The sequence below is a fragment of the Anser anser genome, assembly GCF_964211835.1.
Source record: "Anser anser genome assembly, chromosome: 5".
NCBI classification, from domain to species: Eukaryota; Metazoa; Chordata; class Aves; order Anseriformes; family Anatidae; genus Anser; species Anser anser.
The window spans coordinates 43096054-43123377 of record NC_139725.1 but is presented as its reverse complement, the minus strand read 5'-3'; the positions used below and the strand labels follow the sequence as shown (position 1 = coordinate 43123377).

Genomic DNA, 27324 nt, shown 5'->3' with positions numbered 1-27324 from the left:
AAAACAAATGTTTCTTTTCTTTCACTACCTGGCTTCCATTGTGACTTTATTTTCACCTGCCAAGCTTTCCTTAGGCACACATCCCCCAGAGCTTTTGAGATCAGTGAAATATTTATATCCCCAGGAACTGAGGGTAAGAGCTAACAACTTTCCATTAAAAAAAAAAAGTATTTTGCTACATTCTTTCAATGATATTTCTCTTTGTTCAGCCTTCAGAGATGACTGACTACATACTGCAATAACATAAATATTCATTTTAATCAGTCCCCTCATCAGCCTTTGTGCTGCATTTTCTTGTCTTCACCACAGAGCTCCCATGTACATTCGATCTAGCCCAGACCCACACAATGTGGTCTAACAAAGCACCCAGGTCTTCTAGAGCTATTGGACACAGTCCATCTGCCTTGCAGTCCATCTTCCTTAATATATTGAGAGGCTGGAATCCAACAGGCAATCCCGGTATGGGAAACATCAGTGGACCTTAATGTGCCTCTTTTCTGAAATGGCAAAGGAAACCCCAAACCACAATCTCAAACATGCACACTTTCACTGCCTGAACAGTGGCACAAAACACACCTACTACAGGTTCCTTGGAGAAACCACACAATACAAACATTTTTCTAGGGCCACCTTCTTGTGACCCAGGTCAGCTTGCTGACCACACCCCATACTAAAACAGCTTCGTTTCATGCACAAATTTGAATTTGCAGGAGCAGCCAGCAAGAAGGGAAAAACTGGGGCTAACAGCAGGCTGGGAAGTGTGAAATCTGTGTGTGTACCAAAGCTAATCTGGCCAAAGGCCTGTGACATTCCTTCTCTGCTTGCTGAGCTTACCAGCTTACAGGATATACATATGCATACAGAGCACAAGTGTTCCAGTCTCCAGAAAATGTTCCAGACAAAGACCTGCCAGAGACATTCCTGGGAAACCTGACAAACTTGCAAATTCCTTTGTAGTGTCTCCAGCGTATGCATCCACTTAACAATGAAAAAAAAAAAGTTAGTACTGCTGCTGTGGATGACTGAACTCCCCTCCTCCTCCTCCTGAAAAAGTCAGGCTTTCATTTAGACACATTCTGCCTCAAAACTTCCCAGTGGGAGTGATTTTGATAAGACATAGTCCTGCCAAACATTTGATGACCGGGGTGTAATCTTTCCCATAAGATGAGTTCTAGCTGCTCAGCCTGGCCCCATTTAGATCTGCAAATGCTGCTGCACCAAAACAAAAGCCTCTGCTCCTATTCCCTCTGAAGTCTCAGAGCAAAAGGGTTCAATCCCTGCTCTGCAGAAGCCACACTGACATTTTTGCTTCCTACAGCCTCTGCTGTACCCAGTTGTAGTACTGGTGATGCTACAAGTCAGTAGCCTTAGAAGCAGTTCTAAATCTTGTGTCAACAGCCTGGGGATGAGGAGGAGATGGGGCCCTGCAACAGTGCAGAGAGCTGTACGAAAGACAAAAATAAAATAGACCTCAGACTTCATCTCCTGTCTTCTTGCACCTCTTTCTGGTTACAGAGTAAGATGCCTTTTTCCTCTACAATTCCCTTCCACTCTGTCAGTGTAAAGGTAAAGGCCAACCAAATAGTTATGTAAGGAAAAGGAATCAGACTAAGACTCAGATAAAGTGAGTTGAGTCAAAGCAAGGGACTAACCCGGAAAAAAAAAACACATTTGGTGGGGAAAATACCCCAAAGTTCTGAAAATATTTATTGTAGTCTTTGTAGTCACCATGTTGCACTGCTCAGATCCAGAACTGAAGATGATGACCACTGGGACCTGTACAGTGTTTTCACACACTGGCACTTGGCTTTGTGACTCTTTTGACACTTTTCCTCTGCTGAGGACAATGCAGGCCAGGGTGCCAAGCTGTGTAGTTGAGATAGGTAACTGAGGAGGAATGATAGGGTTCAAGTTATTGCTGTAACTGATGTTAAGCTGAAGCTCTTCATTTTGAGATTCCTGTGGCAAACAATTCCCACAAAGGCAATCTGGGGCACTGCAAACTGCCTCTTCCATTTCTTCCTCACTTTCTTCCTCTCCACTGTCCTAATGCTCAGTAAACTCACCTTCGTCCTAGTTTCCACTTCCTGTCCAAATTAAAAATGTAGAATGAAAAGAGTGCCCCGTCCTCCTATGGGCCCGTCAGCATGTTTGCAGGAATCCTGGCTGCTAGATTCTGGGCACTGACTGGTTGCATAGCTGAGATGGAGACAGCTGGGTCTAGCCCTTGCCTGGGTGGTCTGATGTTATCCCTATGATTGAACTCCCTGGCTAGAAGAATTGGAGCTATTCCTAATGATAGGTGGATCCTGAAATCTCACTCTCCCCCTCACAGAGAAGGGCAGAGCTCCCACAAGGCTTCCCCTCCTCCTTCTCTTCCTCCTCCTCCTAGCGAAGCTGGCCAATTCAACACATTCTTCTGTTCACTAGCATTAATAACTATAAAGTACTCCAGCCTGGCAGCTATCAGCTGCAGCCCCTCCACACCAGCCAGTGATAGGGACCTCACACAGACCCAGCACAGCAGGAGAAAACCCTCCTTTTACCCTACAGTATATTTCAGAGAGAAGTAGCATGCTATTCACAAAGGAAAGCATATACATATCCAGGATCCAGCCACCTGGCGCCGGATCTACACACGTGCTGTGCATTTTAACATCCTCCCTGTAGAAAGTCCTACAATACAAGCACACAGAAGTATTTTATGCTAAACACACGTTAAGTACAGACTTTAGGATTAATGCCTGGTACGGAACACAGCAGAGGAAAAAACAAGTCCAGATTATTTTTGTCACAGCCTTCATCCACCAATTCATCAGGTAAGACCAATCACTAACAGTAGGTACAGACCAAAAAAAACACCTCTTAGTTCAGTTGTCCAGAAGTAGCATAGGAGCCAGTAAGGATCCTGTACTACAAGCCAAGACAACAAAAGCAATTCAGTCCCTAATACAGTCTGATAAGCCCTTGTCACTGTATCTTCAGACTTCATTCCCAGATTCACTAATATATCTGGCTTCGTTCTCCAATACTACTCTTCCTATCCTAGGCTCACGCTTGGCAATGGGCAAACCAAACAAGCAAAGCTTCTGGACAATCTGAAAATGGGAGTATTATTCTGAGATAACTATACCATTTCATATTGCCACATAAATACCTAATATAGCTCTGAATCCTATTAAGCTTTTTACCTTAATTGCATCTTGTTGCAGGAATTTTCAGATAAGTCTGTTCTGTGACAGTAACTATTTACTTTTATCAGTTTTTATTCGGATCTCTTCCTACTGAACTGAATACCCTCCTTCTTCAGAGTAACATGAATATAAATCAACATTATTTACCTTGTCATCCACTGCTCTGTATAATTCCTTCATACTTATTTCCTGCCTAAACAATCTTGCATTTTTAATGAGAAAGTGAAAATAATATTATGTACTTAACCACTGCAGTCACCCATCTGTGCATCCCAGATATTTTCCTGAATTCACCTCAAAAACAGCAACCAGAACTGTAGACAGTTCTTTGAGGGAAGGAATGTATTAATTTTCACATAATTGCATACTATTTCCTATCCTGTTCCTAAAACAGGCAATTATTTTTGTTTGTTATTTTAAGCAATTGAGGTTATTGCTCATCATCTAATCAGTTATTTGTAAACACTGAACTTCATCTAGGATTGCACTCCACTTAATGAAGTTAGATTTCTCTTTGCTTTTCATATAAGAAGAATACAGAAGAATACAGATATACTGACAAATTCCAAGAGGTAGGCTAGAGTTCAAGTTTACAGCACGCACAACTTCACAGTAAATGAACGTCTGGACACTTCTAACCCACTTTATACAGAAGATACCAAGAGTTGCCTCACATAGTAAACATAAGCTGCACAAGTATGTGTTCACATGGATGAACACTACAGAGTAGTTAATCTACTGTAAATTCACACCCTATATTACCTTGCAATAACTTGCTTTTATATTCACACTTTAGGTAGTAATTTGCCAGTCATTATTAATGTCCTCCTTTCAAATTTAATTTTACACTCCATCTTGTGCATTCTGTATTTTGTAACTTCAGTTAGCCACTTGCTGGGCTGAAAAGGGGCCAGATATTCCTTTATTTGCTTTTTGTTTCCAATCTATATACCCCTCACCCTGAAGCACCTGGCTTAACAGTCCTTGCTGAAAGATTGCCAAAAACTCTTTTATAAGTGTAAACAACAAGACTCAGTTCCACAACTTGCCACTTTTCTCAGTTCAAACAATTTTAACAGACCAAGACATAGGAAGGTTGTTTTTGTTGTTGTTGGTGGTGGTTTGTTTGTTTATATTATGTTTGTGTGAATTAAAATTTCTTTATTTGTTTCAGTGCGTGGTCATCTGGTTCTGGAGCAAGACTCCTTACTTTAATTTATTGGAAACTTTTAGAGACTTTGTTGCAGAAAAGTATATTTGCTACATGTCTGTCTTCTGTAACAACATCACCACCAACCACACCTTTTGTTAGAAACTTTGTCACTTCTCGTGTTGCATTTCTTCATAACATCCAGCCACAGGAGGCTCACTAAACATTTTTTTGCCTATCCTATCTTTTCTTCTGGTAGGAGCCTCATTTAACTACCTGGAAAGAAAACGCATCTACTACAGTGAAAAAAAAATAATACAAAGGAAATTTAATCTCTCTAATGCCCTTATCCTCCAAGACTTGTTTCCACAGACCTAGACTATATTCCCAATATGTTAATAAAATAATCTACCAATAGCAGAATAAAGAAGATCTGATTTCTGTGGCATCCTTGCACATCTCCTTGGCCAATAACCATGTCTTTTACAAGCCTGTTCCCTGTGACACCTTCCAAGATCTCACCTCCTTACATCCAGTAACTTACAAACAAGCTGCAGCACATGTTGCAGGTAGTTCCAAATTAGTCCTGTTCACTGCTAATTAATATATGCATTTGGTTAGTCAAAAATCCAAACACAACAGATACAGTTGAACTGCACTTCCTTGTAGCCCTTGACTGAAACATTCATTTGCCTTGTACTTCTACGCACTCAACATTTTCATGAAAGAAATAAGAATGCACTATTTTTAAGACAGATTTAGTTGAATCTCAGGGGATTTGGACAGAGTTTCTCAACTGCATACTTGTTTTCTTGTGACCTTTGTAGCTCAGATGCCCCCTTATTAGCTCACTTAGCCAGGAATTTATCGGGATAATGCTGGACCCTTGAAGGCACACATCTTCCATAGATATCTCCGCACTGCTTGCTTACAGGACTTAGTGGGAGATCGCAAGAGGAACACCTTGTTGTTCTTGTATACTGCGGAGTACTGAACTTAGATGGTGACTACTGCAAAAATCAGGAAGTGTTTGAAAGATTTCATATGGATGGAGGTACAGAATTCTGTTTGTCATAACCTCACAATCAGCTTTATTGTTAGACTTCATGTAAGCACAAAAACATTCTAAGTCTGCGTAAAGTAAATAAAATGGAATAAAACTCCTCAGAAGGCGTTAACAATGAATGTTAGCTTTATGTTTAACTATAAGGATTCTCCCTAGCAGCTTCAGTGTGTTACTCGTTTGTAAAACTGAATATTTATTTTTCATAACTTAACTTGAGATTGTCATTCTCTAGTGTGTCCTTAAGGAACATCTTTCCTGCAGTTATCGTTAATGACAGTTACACAAGTCACCCATCTGGTGTTTCAGAAGCAAATGGAGAGGACTGACAAGACAGTCAGATGATATAATCACAAAATCTTGTTTTCTGAAAACAGATGTTAAATTTGTTCAAAGTTCTTCAGCTACTTACATATAAAATTTGCCCTTTGAACATTGTCCTTTCAGCAGCCAATGGATTTAAATTAAATTCATTTAATACAGAAGATAGAATATAGGAGTGTGAGAGAAAATATGAAGCAGGGGCTGTGGGCATAGATAGGAAACAGCGAGGAACAGCAGGGATTAGAGAGAACCGGAGATGGACTCCCAACCAGAATGGCAACATCATTCAAATCACAGCTGTTGAGGCTACATTCCCAGGAACCCCAGAGACCCAGGATAGTACTTGGATAGTAGAAGCAATTCTCACAAGAACTGGAATGGAAAACAAGTTTCCCAGCTGCTCTTGGAAGGAGGTATTGGATTAGAGTACCCCCACCCCCAAGACACAGCTGGGTACAACACAGAGAACCAAGGCACAGTCAAAAGGCACCCAGCTCACATAGAAGTTCTTGCCCTTGGAAAAGCAGCAGCCCACAGCAGTAGTTATATTTTCAATAGTCTTTCTCCCCACCCCACACCCAACAATCAATAGTCTTAATCTTGCCATTAAACACCGTTAAATCTAAATATCAAGTCCCTTTCGTACCAGTCAGGTACTTTCAAACCAGGTATACTAACTCCAGTTTGCTGGACTGGCTTTAAACAACTGTACTATTTTTATTATTTCGGTAAGTGATGTTCCCCTCCAGGGGTTTACATGACAATTTTTTTTAAAAATACTTCTACTTTAAAAAGACTATCATATTTCAAGAGGCTTAAATGGAAAAATAAAAAAGGGAAAGCATCAATTCAGAGTACCCTGACTAGAAACACATAGGAAGGTAATGCAGTACTATAGAATTGCCTTAATTGTAGATTGTACTTTGCCTTAAAAGAACAGAATTAAATTGTCCTCAACTAAACTATCCAAATTTTCATACTAAACTGGCTTCAGATTTAATCTGTCCAGAGGGATTATTGCTAAAACATGGCCTAGAGAATTACAGTAGAGAACAGATGTCTAGAACCAAATAGATGCAAGCTCGGGAAAGAAACTCATTGCTGGACAGAGCTCCAGCTCTGAACTTTTCATTGACTCATGAATCCCCTTTTTCATTTTGACAGAAGACCACTAACACAACCCAAACCACTTTTCTGAATTTCAATATAGAAGCAAAGCCTATACAAACACTGTGTAGCCTAATGCAAAAATGTATCAAGGTCACTGAGAAAAACCTAGACCTCATGCTACCATCTGAGGTCTTCCTTGTTTGCTTGTCACAAAGAAGGAGTTAGCACCTTCATTCTCCTGTCTATTTCCTACCTCCTGTGCAAGTATCTGTCTTGGAAGAACCCAAAAGTGAAAAGCAATACAACCAGTGTACCATGACCAACACATTCCCAGAGCTGCTACTGCACTTCATAGCCACTTTCAGACCTGAGCATATCCACACTGATTGACTGACTGGTGGCTACACAGTTTCTACCATCTACAATTTACTAGTGTGTGCCCCTTTGTCATCCAGTGCAGCTGTGCTCAGGAAGCTACACACTCCATGTCATGTAGATCTTTGTGAATGTCTCTCTGGATCCCCTTTCTATAATTCCTAATTTAGCTATCAGTAACTAGCTGCAGTAGGAATACAAAAGTTTAAAGTTTACAACTGTAGCATGCTGTAAGCAAAAAAAAAGAAAAAAAAGAACACTTGTGTAGACAGTCCTATAGGACATAACTCAAAGAAATTTGAAATTAGGTAGAAATCTACCAGAAGTCAATGTAAATTTCATATATACTGCCCTGTTTAGCAAGAGTTATCATATCTTCATTACTTCATAACTTCATTATTTCTCTGAAATGTTATTGGAGTATAGAATTTATAACAGAATCCATTCTGCAGACTTTCATTTCCAGCACTATGATGACACACTCGAGGAATGAGGAAGCAATTCTCATGGAAGCACAAATCTGAGAGGACTTAGTTTGTTTAATAAGACCAAGCATGGGTTTGTTTTTTTCACAACATATTTTCTAATCTTCTGCCCAGACTCACTTTCTTCTACAAAAAGGACTTTAGCAATGTTCTTGTTTAGCAATGTTCTCACAGAAAATCAAAATTCTGGTGACTGTAAACACTTCCAATTAACAATATGACAAAAATCTATTTTCATGAGATTTACTCTTTCCAGCGTACCTCATCCCAGCTCACTGCTGACACAGAAGTTTGTGACAGATTTTTCTGTTGTCACAGGGACTGCAGCGTACATACCTGCTGTGTAAGGAGACTGATGTGGCTTGGTGGGGAATACTGACAAGCTGCTTGCTTTTCTGCCAGCTGTTGCAGTTCTGCTGCTACCATACTGGGGCTGTAACGTTTGCCCTGAGAAGTAGCGTCTTCTGTATCTTTGTGTATCCCAGCTGGGCCCACATGCTGTCCACCTGGACTGCGATGGCACAAACCTACCAAACAAACATCTGGTCATGCTTAGTTAGCAGCATCATAAAGATCAAACCATTCTATGATTCCAAGGTCCCTTCCAACTCATCTAGTTCCAAACCCCGCCATGGGCAGGGACACCTTCTACTAGATCGGGTTGCTCAAAGTCCCATCCTTGAACACTTCCAGGAAGGAGGCATCAACGACCTCTCTGAACAACCTGTTCTAGTATTTAACCACCCTCATAGTAAAGAGTTTCTTCCTTATATTTAATCTAAACCTACCCTCTTTTAGTATATTTAGTATATTTTAGTATATTATATTTGATCTAAACCTACCCTCTTTTAGTTTAAAACCATTACCCCTTGTCCTATCACCACACACTCTAGTAAAGAGGGTATAGTCTCCCCATCTTTCTTGCAGGCCCCCTTTAGGTATTGGAAGGCTACAAGAAGATCTTCCCAAAGCCTTCTCTTCTCTAGGCTGAACAACCCCAACTCTGACAGGAGAGATGCTCCAGCCCTCTGAACATTTTTGTGGTCCTCTTCTGGATCCACCCTAATACTATGTCAGACTTTTTCTCAGCTTGCTGATCATACAGACAAAAAAGCAGGTATGATACTTCTTACAGATTTTAGGGAGAATACAGCTTTCTGTTCTGCACAGGTTTTATATATAGGTAATATATATTTATTTATATAATTATTATTATATATTATTATATAATATATATTTTATATATAGGTAATATATATTACCTATATGAGCTTTTGTCAATGCCAAACCCCCATTCTCCTCATTATAATGCATCTAATAGCACCCACTGCCAGAGAATGCTGGCTGGCTATTATGTAAGTTAAATCTATAATGATTTTCCTTGAAAACAAATGGATTTCTTCAAATAATGTACTCAATTGGGAAGTCAGATTTATTTTAATGCTAGAAAGCTTGTCACTATATAGAGTTGCTGTATAGCAACTCTAGTGAAAACGTGCTGACTGATGTATAATCCAAAGCAAATGCACATCAAAGAAATGCGTGTTACCGGGAACACAGCTGTTAGCCTCTGTATGCTTCCTAAAACTTTCTTAACATGTTACAGTCTGCATCCATAAATCTCTACAGTTTCTTCCACCCTTCAGATTCCTTACACTCTAAAGATGCATTGCTTAACTATGTCCTATCTTAGGACAGTAAATGCGTAGTCTCTGGGTCTTGTTTTTAGGATACTCTTGATCACAACAGTTCTGAAAGGTCCTAGAGAATGAGATACAATACCAATCCACTCATGTCTTTCTATTTTTAGAGCTCTTGCCACACCTTTAAGTATTAAAACATTATGAGGTTTCATTAATGGATTTCTGTGTGAGAGGAATACAATGAACGAAGAACAACACAGACCGAGACAGGACTTCTGCTAACCAAAACTACTTAAAAATCACTAAAGCTAAACCAGAGATCAGTAATGCAATCAAGTAAAAGTATACAATACTTCATTTCTAGCTTTTTCAGAAGAAGTTCAATTCTCTGTTCATCTGCTCAATAAAAGGGCATCTTTGGCCAACAAGGGCTGCTTCCTGCATTCTTGCCTTCCATGAGAAATTTATCACCATTGGAACAAGACTCATAATTCTAGAAATGTGAAATTACCACCTATTCCAGAAGAGAGATTACAAAATCTTTATAGTGAACTAGCTGGTTATTAAACAACATAGAACACTCACCTGCTTTTGCAGATGATGGGCGGGACAATCTTTGGCTGTAGATCTGAGCAGCTCTCTGCAAAGACGAGAATGGGCCAAGGGTGTAGCTACCAGAACGACAACGATGTAACCCTGCAAGGCTAGAAGCCTCACTGGACACTGGATTTGTGAAGACAGAAGAGCTGTCAGGTGCTGTGATCTGGCTCTGGGAGGAAGGTAGGGAAGATGAAGACTGAATCAGCCTGGGACCAACTGGGGGAACCGGCAATGAATGGTAACCAGGCACCTGTGGATTTCCAGATGCTGCAGGTTGAGATGGTAACTGGGAACTGGTACTTCTCTGGAACACGGTACCAGAAACAGAGGAAGAAGCACTAGAAGGGCTGCACCGAGGCAATTTCTGTTCAGCATTTAAGGAGAAGGTGGGTCCTTCTGGAACTAGAAAGAGATGATGAATACACTACATGAGAAAAGCTGCCTTTGAGGTCCTTTGGATAACAACAACATACTTGAGCTGCCCCTATTCATAGACCCACCGAAGCCGAGATGACCTCATCTATCAGTAAAGACAAGAGGCAGCTCTACATCATGAATATTCTCCTTCAATGACTGCCATATCTAGATTATTCCCCACAGAAGAGGAGCTAATTCACTCACTGCTCACTCTATGGTATCTGCCTTAGGTCTAAAATAAAAAAAATGCAGAATCTTCCCCAAAATTGGGCTTTCAAATACCTCAGTTTGAACCCACAGATTCTAACCTCTATTTACAACCATATTAAAAACAGTAGATTAATTCATTATTTTTTTCTTGATAATGAATGAAGCCAGTTCACTTACAGGTTGATTTAACTTCTTTGGGTTTATAGCCTCTTGCTCGTCCTTCTGCAGGCAAATCTGCAACTGAATTTTTGGGTTGATCACCTTTTATTTTTTTCATCACTTCAGGATGCTCTATAACAAAATCCAGGAGTTCGGAATTAGAATAATTCAAACTGGGATGCCACTGGAATGGGACTTTTTAAACATTGCTATAATGGACTTTCTTGCTAATATTTTAGACCACACAACTCTGTTGATCACAATTATGCTGTCATGTACAGTAGCATGGACTACTGGATGTGAACAGTCAGCACTGCACTGCCTTCCATGGAATGCCTAATTATACTCGAATACACAGGCTCTACTCTCTAGTGGGTATGCTCACTGTAGGCAGCACAACTTAATAAGCCTCAGTTTCTTTCATCCCTTATTTTGATTTCAGAATTTCACATTTCAAATCTCAGTGTCTTCCAGTTTCCACATTTTGATTTCAGTCACGAGCCACCACATCCAGTTCCTTATAAAGCCTAGTCACAATTCATCCCATTTCACTTCACTAAAAGAAGATTGGATTGCAGTTACTCTAGTCTGCATCACAAAGAATCATTGGGGATTAAAAAGAAAGAAAAAAAAAGATACACAGTCTCCAAAACTCTGAATAATTTTCTGTAGGGGCTGTTCACTTTCCATAGACTAAACTGAAATTGAATTAGTCTGGGCAACATCATCTCAGAGCAGCCTGCAATACTCACCGGCTTGAGGCTGATTCTCTGACTGGTTACTGGTGTTCCTGGGTTTTGTAGTTCTGGAGTTTGTTCCTAGGAAGACGCTTGCTGACTTATTTTTCTGGGTGTAAAATGTCAGCACTTCCTCCAGCTCACTCTCACTACAATAAGGAGAAAAGAATGGAACTAAATGAGGTCTCTAAGATTTTCTGCCTTCACGGAACAATCAAATAGGAGAGACAATAAGGAGGTTAAAGAGAAAAGTGAGAAAATGGTGCGGCTATACAAGTTATTTGCATAGTTCTACAGGGTAAGAGGTGAAGCCTTGGTTAAACCTGAGTTTCCCACTAAAATACCATTCTTTTATGCAGTAGAAAATTCAAGGCACCCAGCAACCTACCCAGGATAATAATGAGCAAGTGAAAATTCTAAACTCATTCTGGGGGAGATTGATCCAACAGGAAAGAATCAATTCTCAGTTAAATTAGTTAATTTTCCCCAGGTGCTCTCTAGGACAAGCAGCTGTCATGTTCATGTGAGAAATCATCCCAGCCTGTTTAAGGTCATCATTAGTAGTTTCAATACAGAAGTAAAGAGAGAATAGGAAAGAGCTTGTTAATTAGCCAAAACTGCAGCACAAACAAGCAGAACAGTCAATATTTTTGTGAATCTCACAAAACTTGCATATGTGTCTTTTATTATTTTCTTGACAAGAAGAGAGTAACTGAGAGTTTGGATCTTCAGGGTATGCTGTACAGTTCACCTATCCAAAAGCAATGAAAGTAAGGTGAAAAGGAAACATAAGAGTGAAGAGTTGGTGGAAAGATGCTTTCGGCTTTAAGTGAGTTTACCAGCACAAGGATACACTTTTGCATTGCAATGAGGATATTTAGAAGCAATTGTAACATCATGTATATAACTAAACACAGTACATCCATGTAATATCAAAGTTACAGATTGACTGGGACAACCCCACTTACTACATGGTAACATTTATTACCCATCTTCTCCTGTGTGCCTGTACTGCAGAACACTCAAAAGTATAAAACTGTCCCGTTTTCTTGGCTGCGTATGACTAGCTTGATGATTTAAGCTTCAAGCATAAAGCAAAGTATAGCTGTCAGCTATCAGAGTTCTCAAACATACTTAGTACCTCTTAAGAAGCAAAAAGATAATCACTTGAAACTGTTCTTTATCACTAGGGCCAGCAAAAATCTCCAGCTCCAGCCTACACTGTGCATCAGGCCATGATGACGTGGTAGTCAATAACACAGAGTATGCAGTTCTGCCCTAAACAGCCATCTCTTTCAGCATTTCCGGTAAAAGGAAAATGGCCTGCCCTAGGAGACAACAGCAATTGTAGTGGTGAGAGATGTCAGAGAACCAAGAGCATATTGTGGACCCACGTAATCTGCATTTCTGCTGACAGGAGAAGATATTATGATATATGGTAGTCATATCTTGAGTGTCATTCTTCTCTAGAACACTATTTATCTGAAAGGCGGCAAGTTTTTTCTTGGAGCCTGTAAATCTGTTGCTGTAATGACTCCAATTATATCAGCAAAATATAAAATTCATTGTGCTTGTGAGAATGTAGCAAAGGAGGTAGTGAAGCCTCCTGAATGTAGCTGAGAAGACTCAGCTATCACCCACTTTAGATCAGTCACTAAGAATGCTATTTCCAAAGAGCGGAAAACAAAGAACAATTTCATAATTGATTGTAAGAAAGAAGGAAGCAGTGACTGTGAACTTTGTTAGAGAAGATTGAAATGCATTAAAAGGGCAGATGAACTCTAGCTGTCCAGATAGTAACACTGGTCCTTGCCAATATAAGCATATCATATATAGGTCAAATAAAGGAGTCAAAAGGAATTAGATTTTGTGCTCAAGAATCAGAAACTTGAGTTTCTGGTAATTCTGGTTCACTGAATCATTTCAAACCTCTCCATAGTCAGAGGGCTATAACACCATTGTTTTTCCTACAATACCAAAGGGCACGAAGAGCAATTACCTGTTTTCAAAATACATTTCCCAGCAGACTCTTGTACGAAAGTCAGATAGTTCTGAGTGTACAAAGTTAGAAAACGTGGCGTTTTCTCTTGTTAAAGTAACTGCTTGCACTGAACTCACTTAGCAAGCCAAGTAAAAGGCTAGGATGATGACAGGGAGTTTAATTCCCTTTTTTCCTCATCTCAGAGGGTGTAGTCCTGAAGGGTTGCTGAAGGAGAGGCAGAAAGCATGAAATCTGTTTCTGGGATCAGAAATTTGAGAGCCAGAGCCACAACAGTCATTCCACCACAGCAGTTCAAGGTCATCTGAACATTAGCTCTAGTCTCCTCCTTGCAAATACTTCTGCATTTGCTCCAGCATCACTGGAAAGTAGACCATAGCTCACCAGCATCAGGTTAGAATTTACTAAGACCAGGGCAGTGTTGTCCTTTGGGGATCTACTTAATGGTCAAAACATCTATTGTATGCCCTTCTCTATGCACCAGATGCTGACTCAACAAGCATTTGGTTGCCGGAAGGGAAAAAACAGAAGAGACAAGTTTGCTGTCCCTCAGCAGGAGAAGGTGCTAATGTCAGTAAAGGTATCTAGAGGCACAATCCCATCATCTTCAGGGTTGGGAGATCCTTTACCAAAGGGAATAAAACTCATTCCTACCTTGCTCTGGTAATAAAGTTCTGAAAACCTTCAGGATTCACTCCCTCCTCCTCCTCTTCCTGTTTCTTTTTTGATTGCTTCTGAACCATCTGCTCTGTTTCCTGTGAATAAGCAGTATTAGTAAGTCTCTCTGTGTAGTTATTCTAGGTACTGTAGCATAGCTGCCACATAGAGAAGACAAAAAGCAATTCCACGGAATCTAAGAAGAAGAACATCAACTCCAAAGTGACAAATTATAAGTGTATTTCACTATGTGTGTAGAGAGCCCCAGAGATAGCAGGCTAAACATACACTACACCTCATTCATCTACCTGACATAACTTACTAGAGTTGACTTGCTGAGAAGATATGAAAGTTTGACAAATATGTGCTTCTACTTCAGATATATCCTTTGCTTGCACATAAGAGAGGATGGAGGGGAAATAAATCATTCTTTGCAGATATTAGGTCCTCTTTCTACTTTTGCTGTCTCTGTCACGAATAGAGTTCCTCACAATAGCTTTTATTTGAGCATCTGTCCCAGAAGGAGATATTCAGGAGGAGAGGAGAACAGAAATGTAAAATTAAATGGGAGAAACTAAATCAAGGAGGTTGCAAAGGGCATCTACATTCCCTGCTGTAAACTAAGAGTTCTCCTCTTGAGTTAATTTCTTTTGTCATACAGCAAATCACTGAGGTCTTATCTACATACAAATAACATACTGCATAGCAAAAGCAAATACAGTAAAACAGTACAGCCTGTGACAAATACACACATACACTAGAATATACTGTAATAAAAGATGATAAACCTTTCTGAGAATGGGAGCAAGCTATCAGATATAAGTGACCCTTATATTTTACACTAGTTGTTACAACTAGAATTTGTTGGCACTAGAGGTTGTATACAAACACTGCTGTTAATAAAATAAAAATAATAAAAAAACAGGCTACAGACCTATCTGAAATACTAATACCAACATATAAGCTTTAGTTGACCAGACTTAACCTTAACTTCACTGCTTCTTACTGCTACTTCAAGCTTTCCCAGGACAAAATGGTCAGATATATCTTGTGAAAGATAATTCACGAATCGGGAGAAAAGGCCACTCTGGGAACCGTGTCTACGGTAGAAGTAGAAGCCTTGACAATATGCAGTTTGTTTTACTTAGTTTGCTGGAGGCAGTGTTTTTTCTTCTGTGTCAATACAGAAGATGCAGAACAGCTAGTAGGAGTCCCTTGCTAAATGCAAAGTTACAAGTCAGTTAAAGAATTCTATATGTTGAAATCAGACACCAAAAAACCCCCTCATAAGCCAAGAGTCTCTCAATAGCTTAAACAAGTATGTCCTAAAACCTCAAATGATCTGTTTTCAAGCGTTTTAACAAAGAAAATGTTTATGCAGTGATGTATTATTACCAGTTACACAGCTTTATTTTGTGAATTTATTTGAGAGTTGGCAGAAAATCCTAGTGTTTGAATACAATTCGATTGGGAAATTATATCCAAAGCAGTTGCATTCTTAACTCACCACTGAGCCACCTGAGTGTTTTGCAATTGCTCCTAACACAGTAATCCAGTGAACACTAGGCAACAAGACACTTCCTGGAATAGATTTGGTTCAATACCAACCTTGCTTTGACAGATCAAGTTACTAGATGTCAATTCTGAAAAGGTACTGCAAGTGAACACCCTCTATTAACAAGTAGGAGCTCGGAGGCTCAGCCTCTGAAAGCAAAATTCAAACTACCCTTGTTCTAACACCAAAGAAATGCAAGGGGAAGGGGAAGCTGTATTTGCAAAACAAGGATTAGCATGAAACCACTATGCTAAGAACATCATCTTCAAAAATGAAAGAGGTGAGAATTATTAAAGTTGGGATTTACTTCTCCTTGTCCCTTAGCATACAGAGCTCTACGCTATAGATGGCTAGCACTCCTTAAGTATACCAAATGAATGGTAAATATATATATATATGTACAGTATGTGAAATATATATTTAATCTCTGTAGAAGAATCATAAAAACAGGAAGAAATGGGAAGGGGCCTTACAAAACTCTAGAACTAAAGACAAACCAACGAAAAAGCAAACTGCCAGTTAAATTCCCATTCTTTGATTTTTATTATTTTGTTTTTAACTTTTATGGACATGATTACTGGACTACACATATAACATAGTAATGCTGTTGTCTATCTGACAATTTGGACAGATAAACTGCCATTACTAGATGCCTAACTACAAACAGACTGTGTAAATTACAGAACAGAGCCCTTAAAACAACTTTGTCTTGACTATGACAGCAGCCAGCAGCAGATACATTAGAAGAAGATAATAGAAATCAAATCACTAACAGCACTATGGTAAACTGCCTCATAATAATTTCTTACACAAGTTAGATTAAAAAATAATACATTTAAACCAAAGGCATTTCCAAGGGGTCCTAAGCTTCAGAATTCCTTAATAACTTGGCAGTTATATATGAATGGGTGACTCATATCTATCTCCCGGCCCTTAATATGCAATAACCACAGTAGACACCGCTGTTGGAACTGCTGGAGTCTAGCAGCCCTGGATACTCCACTATTTTTGTTCTAGAATATCATACGCCAACAAGATCCACTGTGGTACTGCAAAAGCAGCAAAGCTTGAAGGCACTGAAGTGAACTAAGTACCTTAGCCCTACCTTAGTTCAGTGGTGTAAACTATCAGAATAAGAATCCAGAGTTAATCACCTTGTTATAATAGATTATGAACTTGCCCAGCTGGTGAGCCAGGATACGACGACGATCATTTAGTCCCAAATGCCGGCTGGGGAGCAACACTCTCAAGGACTGCTGAAGATTGCTGGCAGCTCGCTTCAGAAAGCGTACCACAAGCTCCTGCAAGCAAGGAAGACGGAGTTAAAAATGGAGCAGCTGCGAGATGTGGGGAAAAGAGAACAAAGGGACTACATCAGCTCCTGATTGGCAAGTACTAAACATACTGTCTGTGTCTAATGCGCTGACAACTGGCAGACAAAAGCTTTCTGTAACGTGCATTTTTAACATAGGCCTATAAATCCAAGACCGTGGAGAGGAATGATGCTGTGCCTTGTCTGAGGTGAGGCAGAACTGAGAACACCTGATGAGCATTTGTCTGAAAAAAGCACAAAGCAGCAACAACATAGAATAACCTGTGAAGTCCAGTGCTTTTGGAGAACATCTCCAAAAGACAACCTGTAATGTGTTAAAGAAGGCCAGTAATGAAGTGTATACACTGACATAAAACCCCCTGAGCACTATCACAGGGAAGGGAATCTTGGTCAGGTATTTCCACTATGGTAATGTATCCCCATTTCAGCACTTTTCATATATGTACATTATCACCATAGCTTCTCCACAGCAACAGATGGTTACATCTACAGCCGTGTAATTCCAGTCCCCCAACCAAGCAGGCTCCACGTCTGTGTGCAGCCTCCAGTGGGGGAAACTCATGGCATGTCAGATCCTAAGGCAAGATAGATCCTGTGGGTGTTTTGAACCCTTTCTGTCTCCCCTCTGGATTTTCTTTTGGTTAGAAGCACTGCAAATGCATAAATGAGCAGCCTGACATCCAAACTATTGGATTTCACAGCTCGCCTCTCACTGCCATTACTCCAGGCTGGTTTGATCTGTTATTTTAAATATTATTCCTCACAGCACAGCAGACAAAGTGACTCTCAAAAAGCCAGTTTTAATTTCTACTTGGAAGGAGCAGGGGTAACATTTTCCACTGAGTCGACTGATTATTCCTGACACACACTTTTATCTCTGAACTGCACTGGCTGTTTCCCTGAAACATGCATTCAGCAAGAACACATTTGCATTTGCAGAAAACTCAAGAGGCTGTTGTACAAAGCTCTTTTAGGAAGGTTTTACAAGGGAATCTGGGCTTGCTGCACTCTAAGATGCATATATACCAAATATATGCATCTTAAAATATTTCCTAGAAAAATATATCACATTGCTTTAAAGCAAAAACAAACAAAAAATAAAAAAATCTATGCTAGACAGTAATTTTCTCTTCTCAGCATTTCTTACTTTTTCTTCTCTATCTAGAATACACAAAACACTCCTAAATGCAGATGCCCATGAAGAAAAAAACAGTCCATCAGAGAAAAAGCTTAACTGGATACCTGTTCTATTTGAGTGGATGTGTGGTTTGTTTAACGAATCACAGCAGGAACCAGATGCTGCTAAATAATCTTAAAGAATCTCAGACAGAAGAGTTCAAAACAAGTTCAGCTCAGAGCTGGGAGATCCAGTGAAGTAGAACCATTGAAAGATTTGAGCAGCTCAGGTGTCAACCACACTAGTCATCTAGTGTCTACTCTGTCACTTCTCAGATGTCAGTCAGCATTCCTACCTTGTTTTTATGTTAAAAATACAGCACTGGCAACTAGACAGGCAAGTATAATAATCTCAAGGTACTTTTGGACTTCATTTTTTCCAACCAACCTCAAAACTCAGGGTAGATTTCAGATTCTCTAGACCAACACAAAGCTTCTTACCATCTGCTCATCTTCTTTGGCAACCCAGGCAGCATTCTGGAACTGGTCACCAGCCTCCTTCATCAGTCGCAACTGAACATGCTGTAGATAGGCAGAGAAAGCCCTGCGAGCCTGCACTTTGCTGTGGACCAAGAAAAACACAGTCAGATACCCTCAGAGTAGTAACAGAAAGAAATACAACAGTCAGGCACAGCTTATGGAGTATATTCAGCAAAGACCTTGTAGGTACAAAAATGTTGAAGCTCAAGAACAGAAGAACAACTTCGCCCCACCAGTATTTTCACCCTACCAGTATTTTCTTCACCAAGATAGGTGACGTAGTCTAAGAGATACAACAGACAGCAGATGTCCTTTAAGTTCTAAGACCACCTCTAAAAACTGAGTGCTCTCCTTGCCTTCTCACAGCCTTAGCAACTCTCCTCCAAAAGCCAACATTACAAAAATCAGTAAAACTGTGTCTTTTTAAACCCAGTTCAAGGCTCTCCTGGACCTCTGTCTACACAAGCATTTTGAACACCACAACAACAGACCATAAATTAAACGAAGGGCATAACACCACTGCCAGAGTTGTAACAAAGGCCTTGCAATTCCCATTGGAAATGACAGAATTAAATCTGTGCAAGTGAACTCTTCCCCTGCTGGCCCAATAACACAGGCCAAATTCATTGAGCAAGGCACCACTGAAGGAAGAAAAAACATCAGTAAATCTGCTGTGCAGCTGGCTGAGCACATTGGGAAGCTGTGAGCATGAATTGAGGAGGACAGGAAGGAACATATTGATTCTCATTCCCTCACAATAGTAGTCACTTTAACATATTCATTTGTTGCAAGAGAAATTGCTGAAAGCTTTGGCTATTTCTGTTCAGTGTCATCTTGGCCGAAACCCTCTTGTCCAGCATTCTGCTCTCCCACTCCCTACTCTTCATCACAGATTCCTCTACAGTCACTGCAAGCTGTCCCTTGCATTGTCAAGCACACTTTCTCCATCCCTTTTCATATGAACATAGAGGCAGATGGGCTTTAGCATCAGTGACAGATTGCCCTTCTGTCTCAGGCTCTGACATAACCTTTTCTATAAAATTATCACATTTCATCTTAAAACAAATAAGATTTTTCAACCCATTACCTTCCTGGCATGTTATTCCAGAACTGTTTTAATAATAAGGAACCTTCTTTTACTACCCAGCCTAGCTGCATTCACGGACAATTTATATTTGCTTTCTCTTTTTTCAGCATTACCCTATATCTTAAATAATTTTATCCCTGATGGGTTTCCCACCTGGAATGCATTTATTAACAGCAATCACATCGTTTTCATTTTATTAGCATAAACTATTAGATTGTCAGTCAAAGAACCCTGACCACGATGAGACTAGCAGCTCCTCTCCACCTGTTCCAGCCACAATTCACCCTCCATGAACATGTGGAGGTTTGGAACTGTACACCGTATGTGAAGTCTCAGAAATATCTCAAGCAATAAAGCCTAGACCACATTCGGTATTTTCATGCATGCATGAGCTAGGGCTTCACAAACCTGTGATCAACAAGCATGGAAGGTATTTTACCTTATAATTCATTTTCACTTGAACATCCAGCCGGTACAATTTCTGCTGTAAATTACAAGCTTGTAAGAGCTTGCCCTTATATTTTGTGCTACTGAACTTCATCCTAGTTATATTATTCCTGTCCTCAAGGTCATCCAGTTCTTCCCATATTTATTCCACTACTTTTCTCTCATGGTATAACTCCCAAGTCTTTTCCATCAGCAAACTTCATTAGTTGATTTCCACCTTTTACATCTTTCCTGAACTGATTATTAAAACCAGTCTCAAACCTATCCCTGAGGAACCTCACCATTTGTTGTCTACTTGTTCTCTGCTTCTTCGGAATCTTCTCAGACACTTATATGGTCCTCTTAACTCTATGTACACAAGTCCCTGAGACTTCATTAAAACATCAGCCCAGAAACTTAAATCTTCCTATTTTATATGCCTGTAAATTTCAGGAACACTCCTTTACAGTGCTACAGAAATCATACAACACACTGGTAACTATAAAGATCAATGCATCAATTGCACATCAAACGATGCACATCAATTTCACATATGTTGGGAAATAAGAATTGAAGTTAAAATGTACTATAAATACTCACGCTTCTACCTAATTATAAGCTTTTAATGCTTTTGGAAGACTATGGCAGCCCAAAGAGGGGCTAAGCAAATGATGAGTTCACAGGTCTCAGACTGACGTAACTGACATCCTCTCCACTGGGAAAACTGTGGCAATAACTAAAAGAAATAACATGATATAACTGCCTGGTTACAATTTGTGTCTTCCAGTGACCTCCAGAATACACCGCAGGCCTTATTACACCTCCACGCTCTATATGCTGCTAGCCACCACAGTTACCTTCCCTTCCCAGGTGAGCGCAACATCAGGAGAACAGCCTGAACCCTGACTAATACTCTAATCACCATGCCAGCATATATCAGAAAAGATTCTCTTCTGGGGGCTCTGTAGGGCTTCCTAGCTTGTTTTAGGTGCAACTCAAACACCTCATGACCATGAGTTCAAGTCTGGTAGGACTTCAGGACCTCCACCATCAGCTTGAGAACAGCAGTACAATTCTTTACCTCTATCTGACACTTCTATGACTCCCTAAACAGGAAACTGGAGAATGTCTTTGAGGTAAATTAAAATGCTGCCTCTCCTCCAGCCTGTGGAATATTGAAACTTGAGGCTGTCTCAGGTTATTTGCAAGAGCAAATAACTCCCTTTACTTTCAACTTTCCTGGGAATGGTACAGTGGGGAACATGGTTCCCCCCATGGCAGGTAGGTTGGAATTAGAATATCTTTAAGGTTCCTCCCATCCCAAAGCATTCTGTGATTCTGTGGTTCATTCCACTGTCAACCTCTCCACCAATAAAGCCCAATGCAAGGAAGGCAGAGAACCTGCTTCACCAGGACAGCTAGAAGGAGAGAGAGAAGTCTTGCCATTTATAAAAAGCTGACTGGAACAGGCCTGGTTTCTTTTGGATGAAAATGTCATTACTTCAGCTCCTCAGCCTGTTGACCCGGCAGCAAAGCTTTCATCAATGACAGATTGGATGAGGCCAAGCCCAGCACAATCCTGCAACATGAAGTCACTGCAAGACTTACACACTTCTGTGGGGGAATCCCAACATCACTGGGTGCTGAGCAAGATTCTGCCAGGAACACCAGACAGAGCTTACGTTCTTGGCAAGAGTCAGTTCTATATATAGGTAGATGACAGCGTTGCTATGTCCATCCTCAGAACAGGTTTCAGAATCTTCTGTCATTAGAGCAAGTGTTCTTGCCAGAAGAAAACCTCAAAACAATCCCCAAATCCATGTGATAATTCATAAATCCTCCCAGAAACTAAACAAAGAAGGCAGCAACAAGCAACAATTATTTTATCTATCTTTGGACACTTATTGTGCAAAACAGTATTTCTTATGTAGAAGATGTACAATCTTCCTACACAGATATGTATGATCACTTTTTGTCCTTCATGTCTATCTGCAAATAGGCAGTTTTACTACCCACATTTAAGGGGGAAGATAACTTCTAAACATTTAGCAGGATCCTGACTGGTATTCTTCTATACAATCTCCTCCAGCATCACCCTTTTTCAAGCAGCTGAGCCATGCATCGGAACATGCTCAGTTCCACACTGTCAAGCTCAACAGCAGGCAATAAAATATTTCAGTAACTTATTTCTCGCAAATGACCTTTTGTCTTGCTCTCAGGAGGTGCTGACCCTGAGCATCAGAAACTGCTGTTAGAGGTAAAAAATTTCATCATACAAAATATAAGCATTAAAAAATAAGAAAATTGTATTTTTATGGAGATGTGGCACTGATGTGTTCCTTCCCAACATTACTTGAATGGCTTAACATGTATTTATACCTATTTATTTAAAAATGCAGAGAATGAAAAGATAAATTTTAGAATTCAATAGCAGACATCTTGCATTAAGATAGCAGCATTTCAGAAGCCCAAGTTGACTGAAGAACAGATTACATCACCTGATTAAAGAACAGCAATGGAAGCTACAGCTTATGCTTTACACTGATCTAACAGGTCAGGCATTTAGGTAAACTGTCAGTCTCTGCAACTATCTCCCTCCAATTAGTTACTTAGGCAGTCCACAGAGAAAAACCCAGGCCCATTATTCTAGGCTCCTCTTATCTCCTCACACCCATTCGTAATGTGGCACTAAGTCTATATCCCCCATATTTTAAACAGATATTATTTGCCAGTCAAAACTCAGGGCAATATGCAGAAATCTCTCACCTTAAATTTCCATTCTTTTGAAGAATCTGCAGCAAGTTAAACTGAGATTTTGAATCTGTTTTTTCAAGAAGTGGCTCTCCTCCATCTCCAGTTTTCTTATGAAGTTTTTTTGTCAACCGCTCCTTGCAAGTTGTTTTCACCAAGTCAGAGAGCTTTGGCTTGCTTTTCACCTGGGTGTCCGAAAGAGAGGCAATAGCTCCATCTAGCTCTTCATCTGCATCTGCCTCCTCTTCTTCCTCACCTTCTGTGTCTGATCTGAGGGACAGCTTTGTCGGTTCTGACATCCCTGCAGTAGAGAAGAAATCAACTCTGCTGGTTAAAAAAAAAAGTAGACAGGGAGACTCTCTATTACCTTTGGTTTACTCCTCAACTCTTCTGCTAGAAGGAAAGACCACTACCATTTTAGAATATCACGGTAGCTATTGCTGCCGTTTATTATTCTTGCTGGCTTTCTGTTTGCACATTAAACAGCTGAGAATCCCATTTTCTGAATTTCACGAGATAAACCAAGGTTCTTAACTTTACAAGCGAAAAATAAAAGAAAGGCATTTTCCTATGCTTCATCCTGGTTCTTTGGCAGGCCTTAAGTTCACCTTTTGGATTTTTGTGCGTCAGGAAAACCAAAGCTAAGAAAACTAAGCTTTCATGTGTGCCAATAAAGATCACATAACATAGCACCAAAAGTAACTGTATAACATACTGACTGCCATGGGAGAGGTTGTATCATGTAGTTACTGGAAAGAGTTTAGATAAAGGCTTAAGGAACAGCCACTTATGAGGATCATTCCTTTCTGTATCCTTTTAAGTCTTTCCCACATTGGTTCAAATAAAAAGGATTTCTCCTTCCAACAGCTTAGAGTCACTGTAATGCAGCAAATGCAGCCTGGAAGGTCCCAGGTTTTCATTTTTCTCTGAAAAGTTGGAGAACTATAGAGGCACATACATACTGACAAATAATTGTACCCAAAATGCAGCTATGAGCCCCTGTTCAAGAAAATATTGATTACATTTAGTCATATATGTGGGGTTGTGAATGGTGGGAATGGAATTCTTAGCATTATAGAACTATTTGGGTTGGAGTCATCTAGTTCCAAACCCTGTCATGGGCTGGGATACCTTCCATGAGACCAGGTTGCTCAAAGCCCCATCCAGCCTGGCCTTAAACACTCCCAGGGATGAGGAATCCACAAATTCTCTGGGCAAAACAAACAAACAAACCAAAACAAACAAAAATGAATTAACCACCCTCTTAATTGTTTTTGACTAGATGCTCATCTAACTCTCTAGTCATTCATACCTGACGATCTTGCCCGTGCTGCTCTAGCCCTGCCATGACATCGCCGGCGCTTCCGTAATTCCAGTGAGACCAGCTTTCTCTCATAAAACAGAGCATGAGAGTCTACAGCTTCCAGCCTCATATCCAGCCTCCCATTAAGACCATCTCTGGAAAGCATAATAGAGAGGCATCCTCAAAAACTCTTTATACTTCTCTCCCTGATGATACAAAAACTCAGAGTGAGTTTCCTCAAAAAACAGTTTTCTTGACATGGGAAAAAAAAAAGTTATGATCAGTCTAACTTTGCTCCATTTAAAGCTTACGAATGTTTGAAGTGCATCTTGCAAGTACTTCATAGAACATCAGCTCTCAAAACCCCCAAACTCATCTATCTATTTTCATGCTTTAAGGACTAAACAGCATCTGTCCAATATACAGCAGCTCAAGGCAAAATTATTGAGGAAAACTTAACTGAACAGTAGGAATACAAAATAAGGGACAGGAGTATGAAGAGAGCACGTGGACTCCAATCCTGCCTGCAAAACCTTTTACGTAGATAGCTTGTTCTTCACTGTTAGGTCAGAAACAAGGATTTTAACATAATGTAGGTGAAAAGTGAGAACCTTTCTACAAGTTCTGACTAAACCCAAGAAGAAGCCCTGCCAGATTCCTTAAGAGAAACAAACACTAATTTTCTGCTAATGCAGAAAGATCCAGCAAAGTGTTCTTTATGATGCAGATGGGAACATCCACAGAAAATTTCTGTTGTTCCATTTACCTTTTGGATCTAGCAAAGTGAATATATGAGTATATGAAGTAAAAAATTCTCATGCATTACATAATCTTTTGATAGAGCTCATGTGTAATGCTCATCAATACAGCAGAAATGCCAGAGTAGCAAACCTAAGAGGGGCAATTGTAAGGGCCAATCCAACAAAAACTTTAGCTTTCCAAATGCTGGGACACTCTGCTCACTGCCGTTTACTTGACAAAATTGGTTGTGAGAAGTGGGAGCAACACAACTTTTTCTAATTTTGATTGATTTCAGGTAGAATAGACCCAGGATTTAAGGCACAGTTGTGGAAATCTAAATTTAGAATAAATCCTAAAAATTCAAATTATTTCTCTAAAAGGAATTTACCGGGATCTCCCAGTGATGAAGTCTCCTTTCATCTTGTCCCTACAAAGGGAAAAAGGGGAAAAATTACCTTCCATTCTTGATCATAGACTGCAAGAAAAAGTCCTTCATATATAAAGTGGAATGGCCAAATTTACAGAATTTCCTCTTAATCCTATCTTAAAGGAGGAAAAAAGGCTTTAAAAGAGCAACTCTGAACATATGTTCTGCAACTTATGCTTGCATCTGTCTAACTCAAATTGGAGATGATGTCACTTGGAGCTAAACCTCTAGAAACATCCCTGAAATCACACAGTAAAAAAAAAAAAAATTACAGTGCTGACCAACCTTACCTTTATTCTGTAGTAACCTTATTATAGAACTAGGATAAGAAAAACTGAGGAAGAGGAGGGATGCTAATCATACAGTGAAAATGCATACAACTCTCAATGGAAGTTCAACTAGACGCATGAACCAAAGCACAACCCAGAGAAAGAGGCATCAAATAACGCTCGCATAGGTCAAGAAATGGGGATACTAAACCTCTGGAGTAAATTTCCAATGTTTACTTCACATGAGGGAAAGCTCTGATGTGACTTTAAATTTGGACAAAAAGGTAAGCAGGGACCATCTATATCATCTCTTCATGGGGAAGCCTAGGTGCTTGGAGGTTTTACATGTCTGGAGTGTCATCTTTCCTACCAGTGACTCCCATGCCTTTTATGCATTGTCCTTTTTGCCCCTGGATTCAGAACTGAGTAATGTCAAAATGCAGGAAACCTCCACAGTCACTGGCACACCAGAAAAGAGATGTACAACTATTACTACCCTTGTAAATGACAGACTGGTGTTTATAACATTGGATGAGTGATGAATCAATCCTTTTCATGGTGTTTGTGTCCTTTGCCTCCCTCCCAAATCCAAAAGCTTTCTACCTGTCCTGAAACAGACGCGTGGCCAGCATGTAGTTCATTGATGTCTTGTACTCTAAAAACGATCTAAAAAAAGAATAAATGATGTATCAAGATAGAGTTCAACATATTGAAAGGCAGCATAATACCTGAAAGAAAGAAGAAAGAAGTGATCTATAAAAAACATCCCAGAAAGTCTATCGAAACAATATGCTGTACCATAACAGAAAGAGAACATTAGGAGAGCTACCAATTATTAGCTGAAGTTCCTGAAGAAGCAAGAGACATGAAGAAACATTACAGACTGGAAAGAAAAAAAAAAAAGTATAGTACCACTCACAGGATGAGTCCTATATTGGGTTTATGGCCCAATGACAGAGTACACAGGTACACAGTATATGCAGCTGCAGGATGTAAAAGCAGATAGCAGCAATAGATTATTTATGGTGAAGACATTTTTATTCTGACAGAAAAGCAGTATCAGTACTTGTAAAACAATGTTTAATAGCCTTCTCTAAGGTGCAGTTAAGCAAAGTAGAAGTTAAAAACACGGAATCGGGAAAAAAAGAATCCTCAGCACTAAGAATAAACTCTACCAAAATCCTCAATAAGCTCACAACTGCTGAGCTTGTTAATCTACATGTACCTAACACAGAATACTCCTCAATACAGAGCGTCAGTGTAACACTAAGCCATCCTAAAGGACTCTGATTCTTACCCATAAAGGTCCCATGTTACTGGGGTTGGGAATATCCGGATGAAACCTCCTCTCCGTTCATTCTCCTCTCTCACTCGACGAAGAACTCTTACCTTAGAATAAAAAGAGGAAAAAATAGCTAGCAAAATAGATACAATGAAAAACAAACCCTAGAAAAATCCTTGAATTTCAGAGGACAAGAATGATGTTACTGCAGTCCTGGGAGTGAGCTCGGTACATATTACATCTTTAGGCAATTTTATCTTGCATTTAAATTCTGATGGAGTCCAACATAGCCGGGAGCACATATATATGGTTGGCATGACTGAGGGCAGAGGCAATAAACCCCAGTAGTTCTGTTCCAAAACCTTTATACT

The 27324-nt window shown here is 39.8% G+C and overlaps 1 protein-coding gene across 8 annotated transcripts in view; it reads right to left on the bottom strand.

The window, feature by feature from the left end:
• Positions 1-27324, bottom strand: part of TTLL5 (tubulin tyrosine ligase like 5) — a 128528-nt gene that overhangs the window by 60126 nt on the left and 41078 nt on the right. For 6 of the 8 annotated variants that reach the window (XR_014585487.1, XM_083839744.1, XM_083839745.1 and 3 more), the window contains 12 exons: positions 26969-27060; positions 26275-26337; positions 25364-25402; positions 24244-24389; positions 22947-23232; positions 18629-18749; positions 16833-16979; positions 14121-14221; positions 11483-11616; positions 10749-10862; positions 9930-10346; positions 8038-8228 (listed from right to left, as the gene is read on the bottom strand). Coding sequence is in view for 7 of the 8 variants with exons in the window: in XM_083839744.1 (XP_083695870.1) it covers positions 8038-8228; positions 9930-10346; positions 10749-10862; positions 11483-11616; positions 14121-14221; positions 16833-16979; positions 18629-18749; positions 22947-23232; positions 24244-24389; positions 25364-25402; positions 26275-26337; positions 26969-27060 (1851 nt within the window). In the remaining variant the exon portion in view is untranslated. The remainder of the gene's footprint in view (positions 1-8037; positions 8229-9929; positions 10347-10748; positions 10863-11482; positions 11617-14120; positions 14222-16832; positions 16980-18628; positions 18750-22946; positions 23233-24243; positions 24390-25363; positions 25403-26274; positions 26338-26968; positions 27061-27324) is intronic. The other 2 variants (XM_083839741.1, XM_083839743.1) reach the window with 2 other exon arrangements.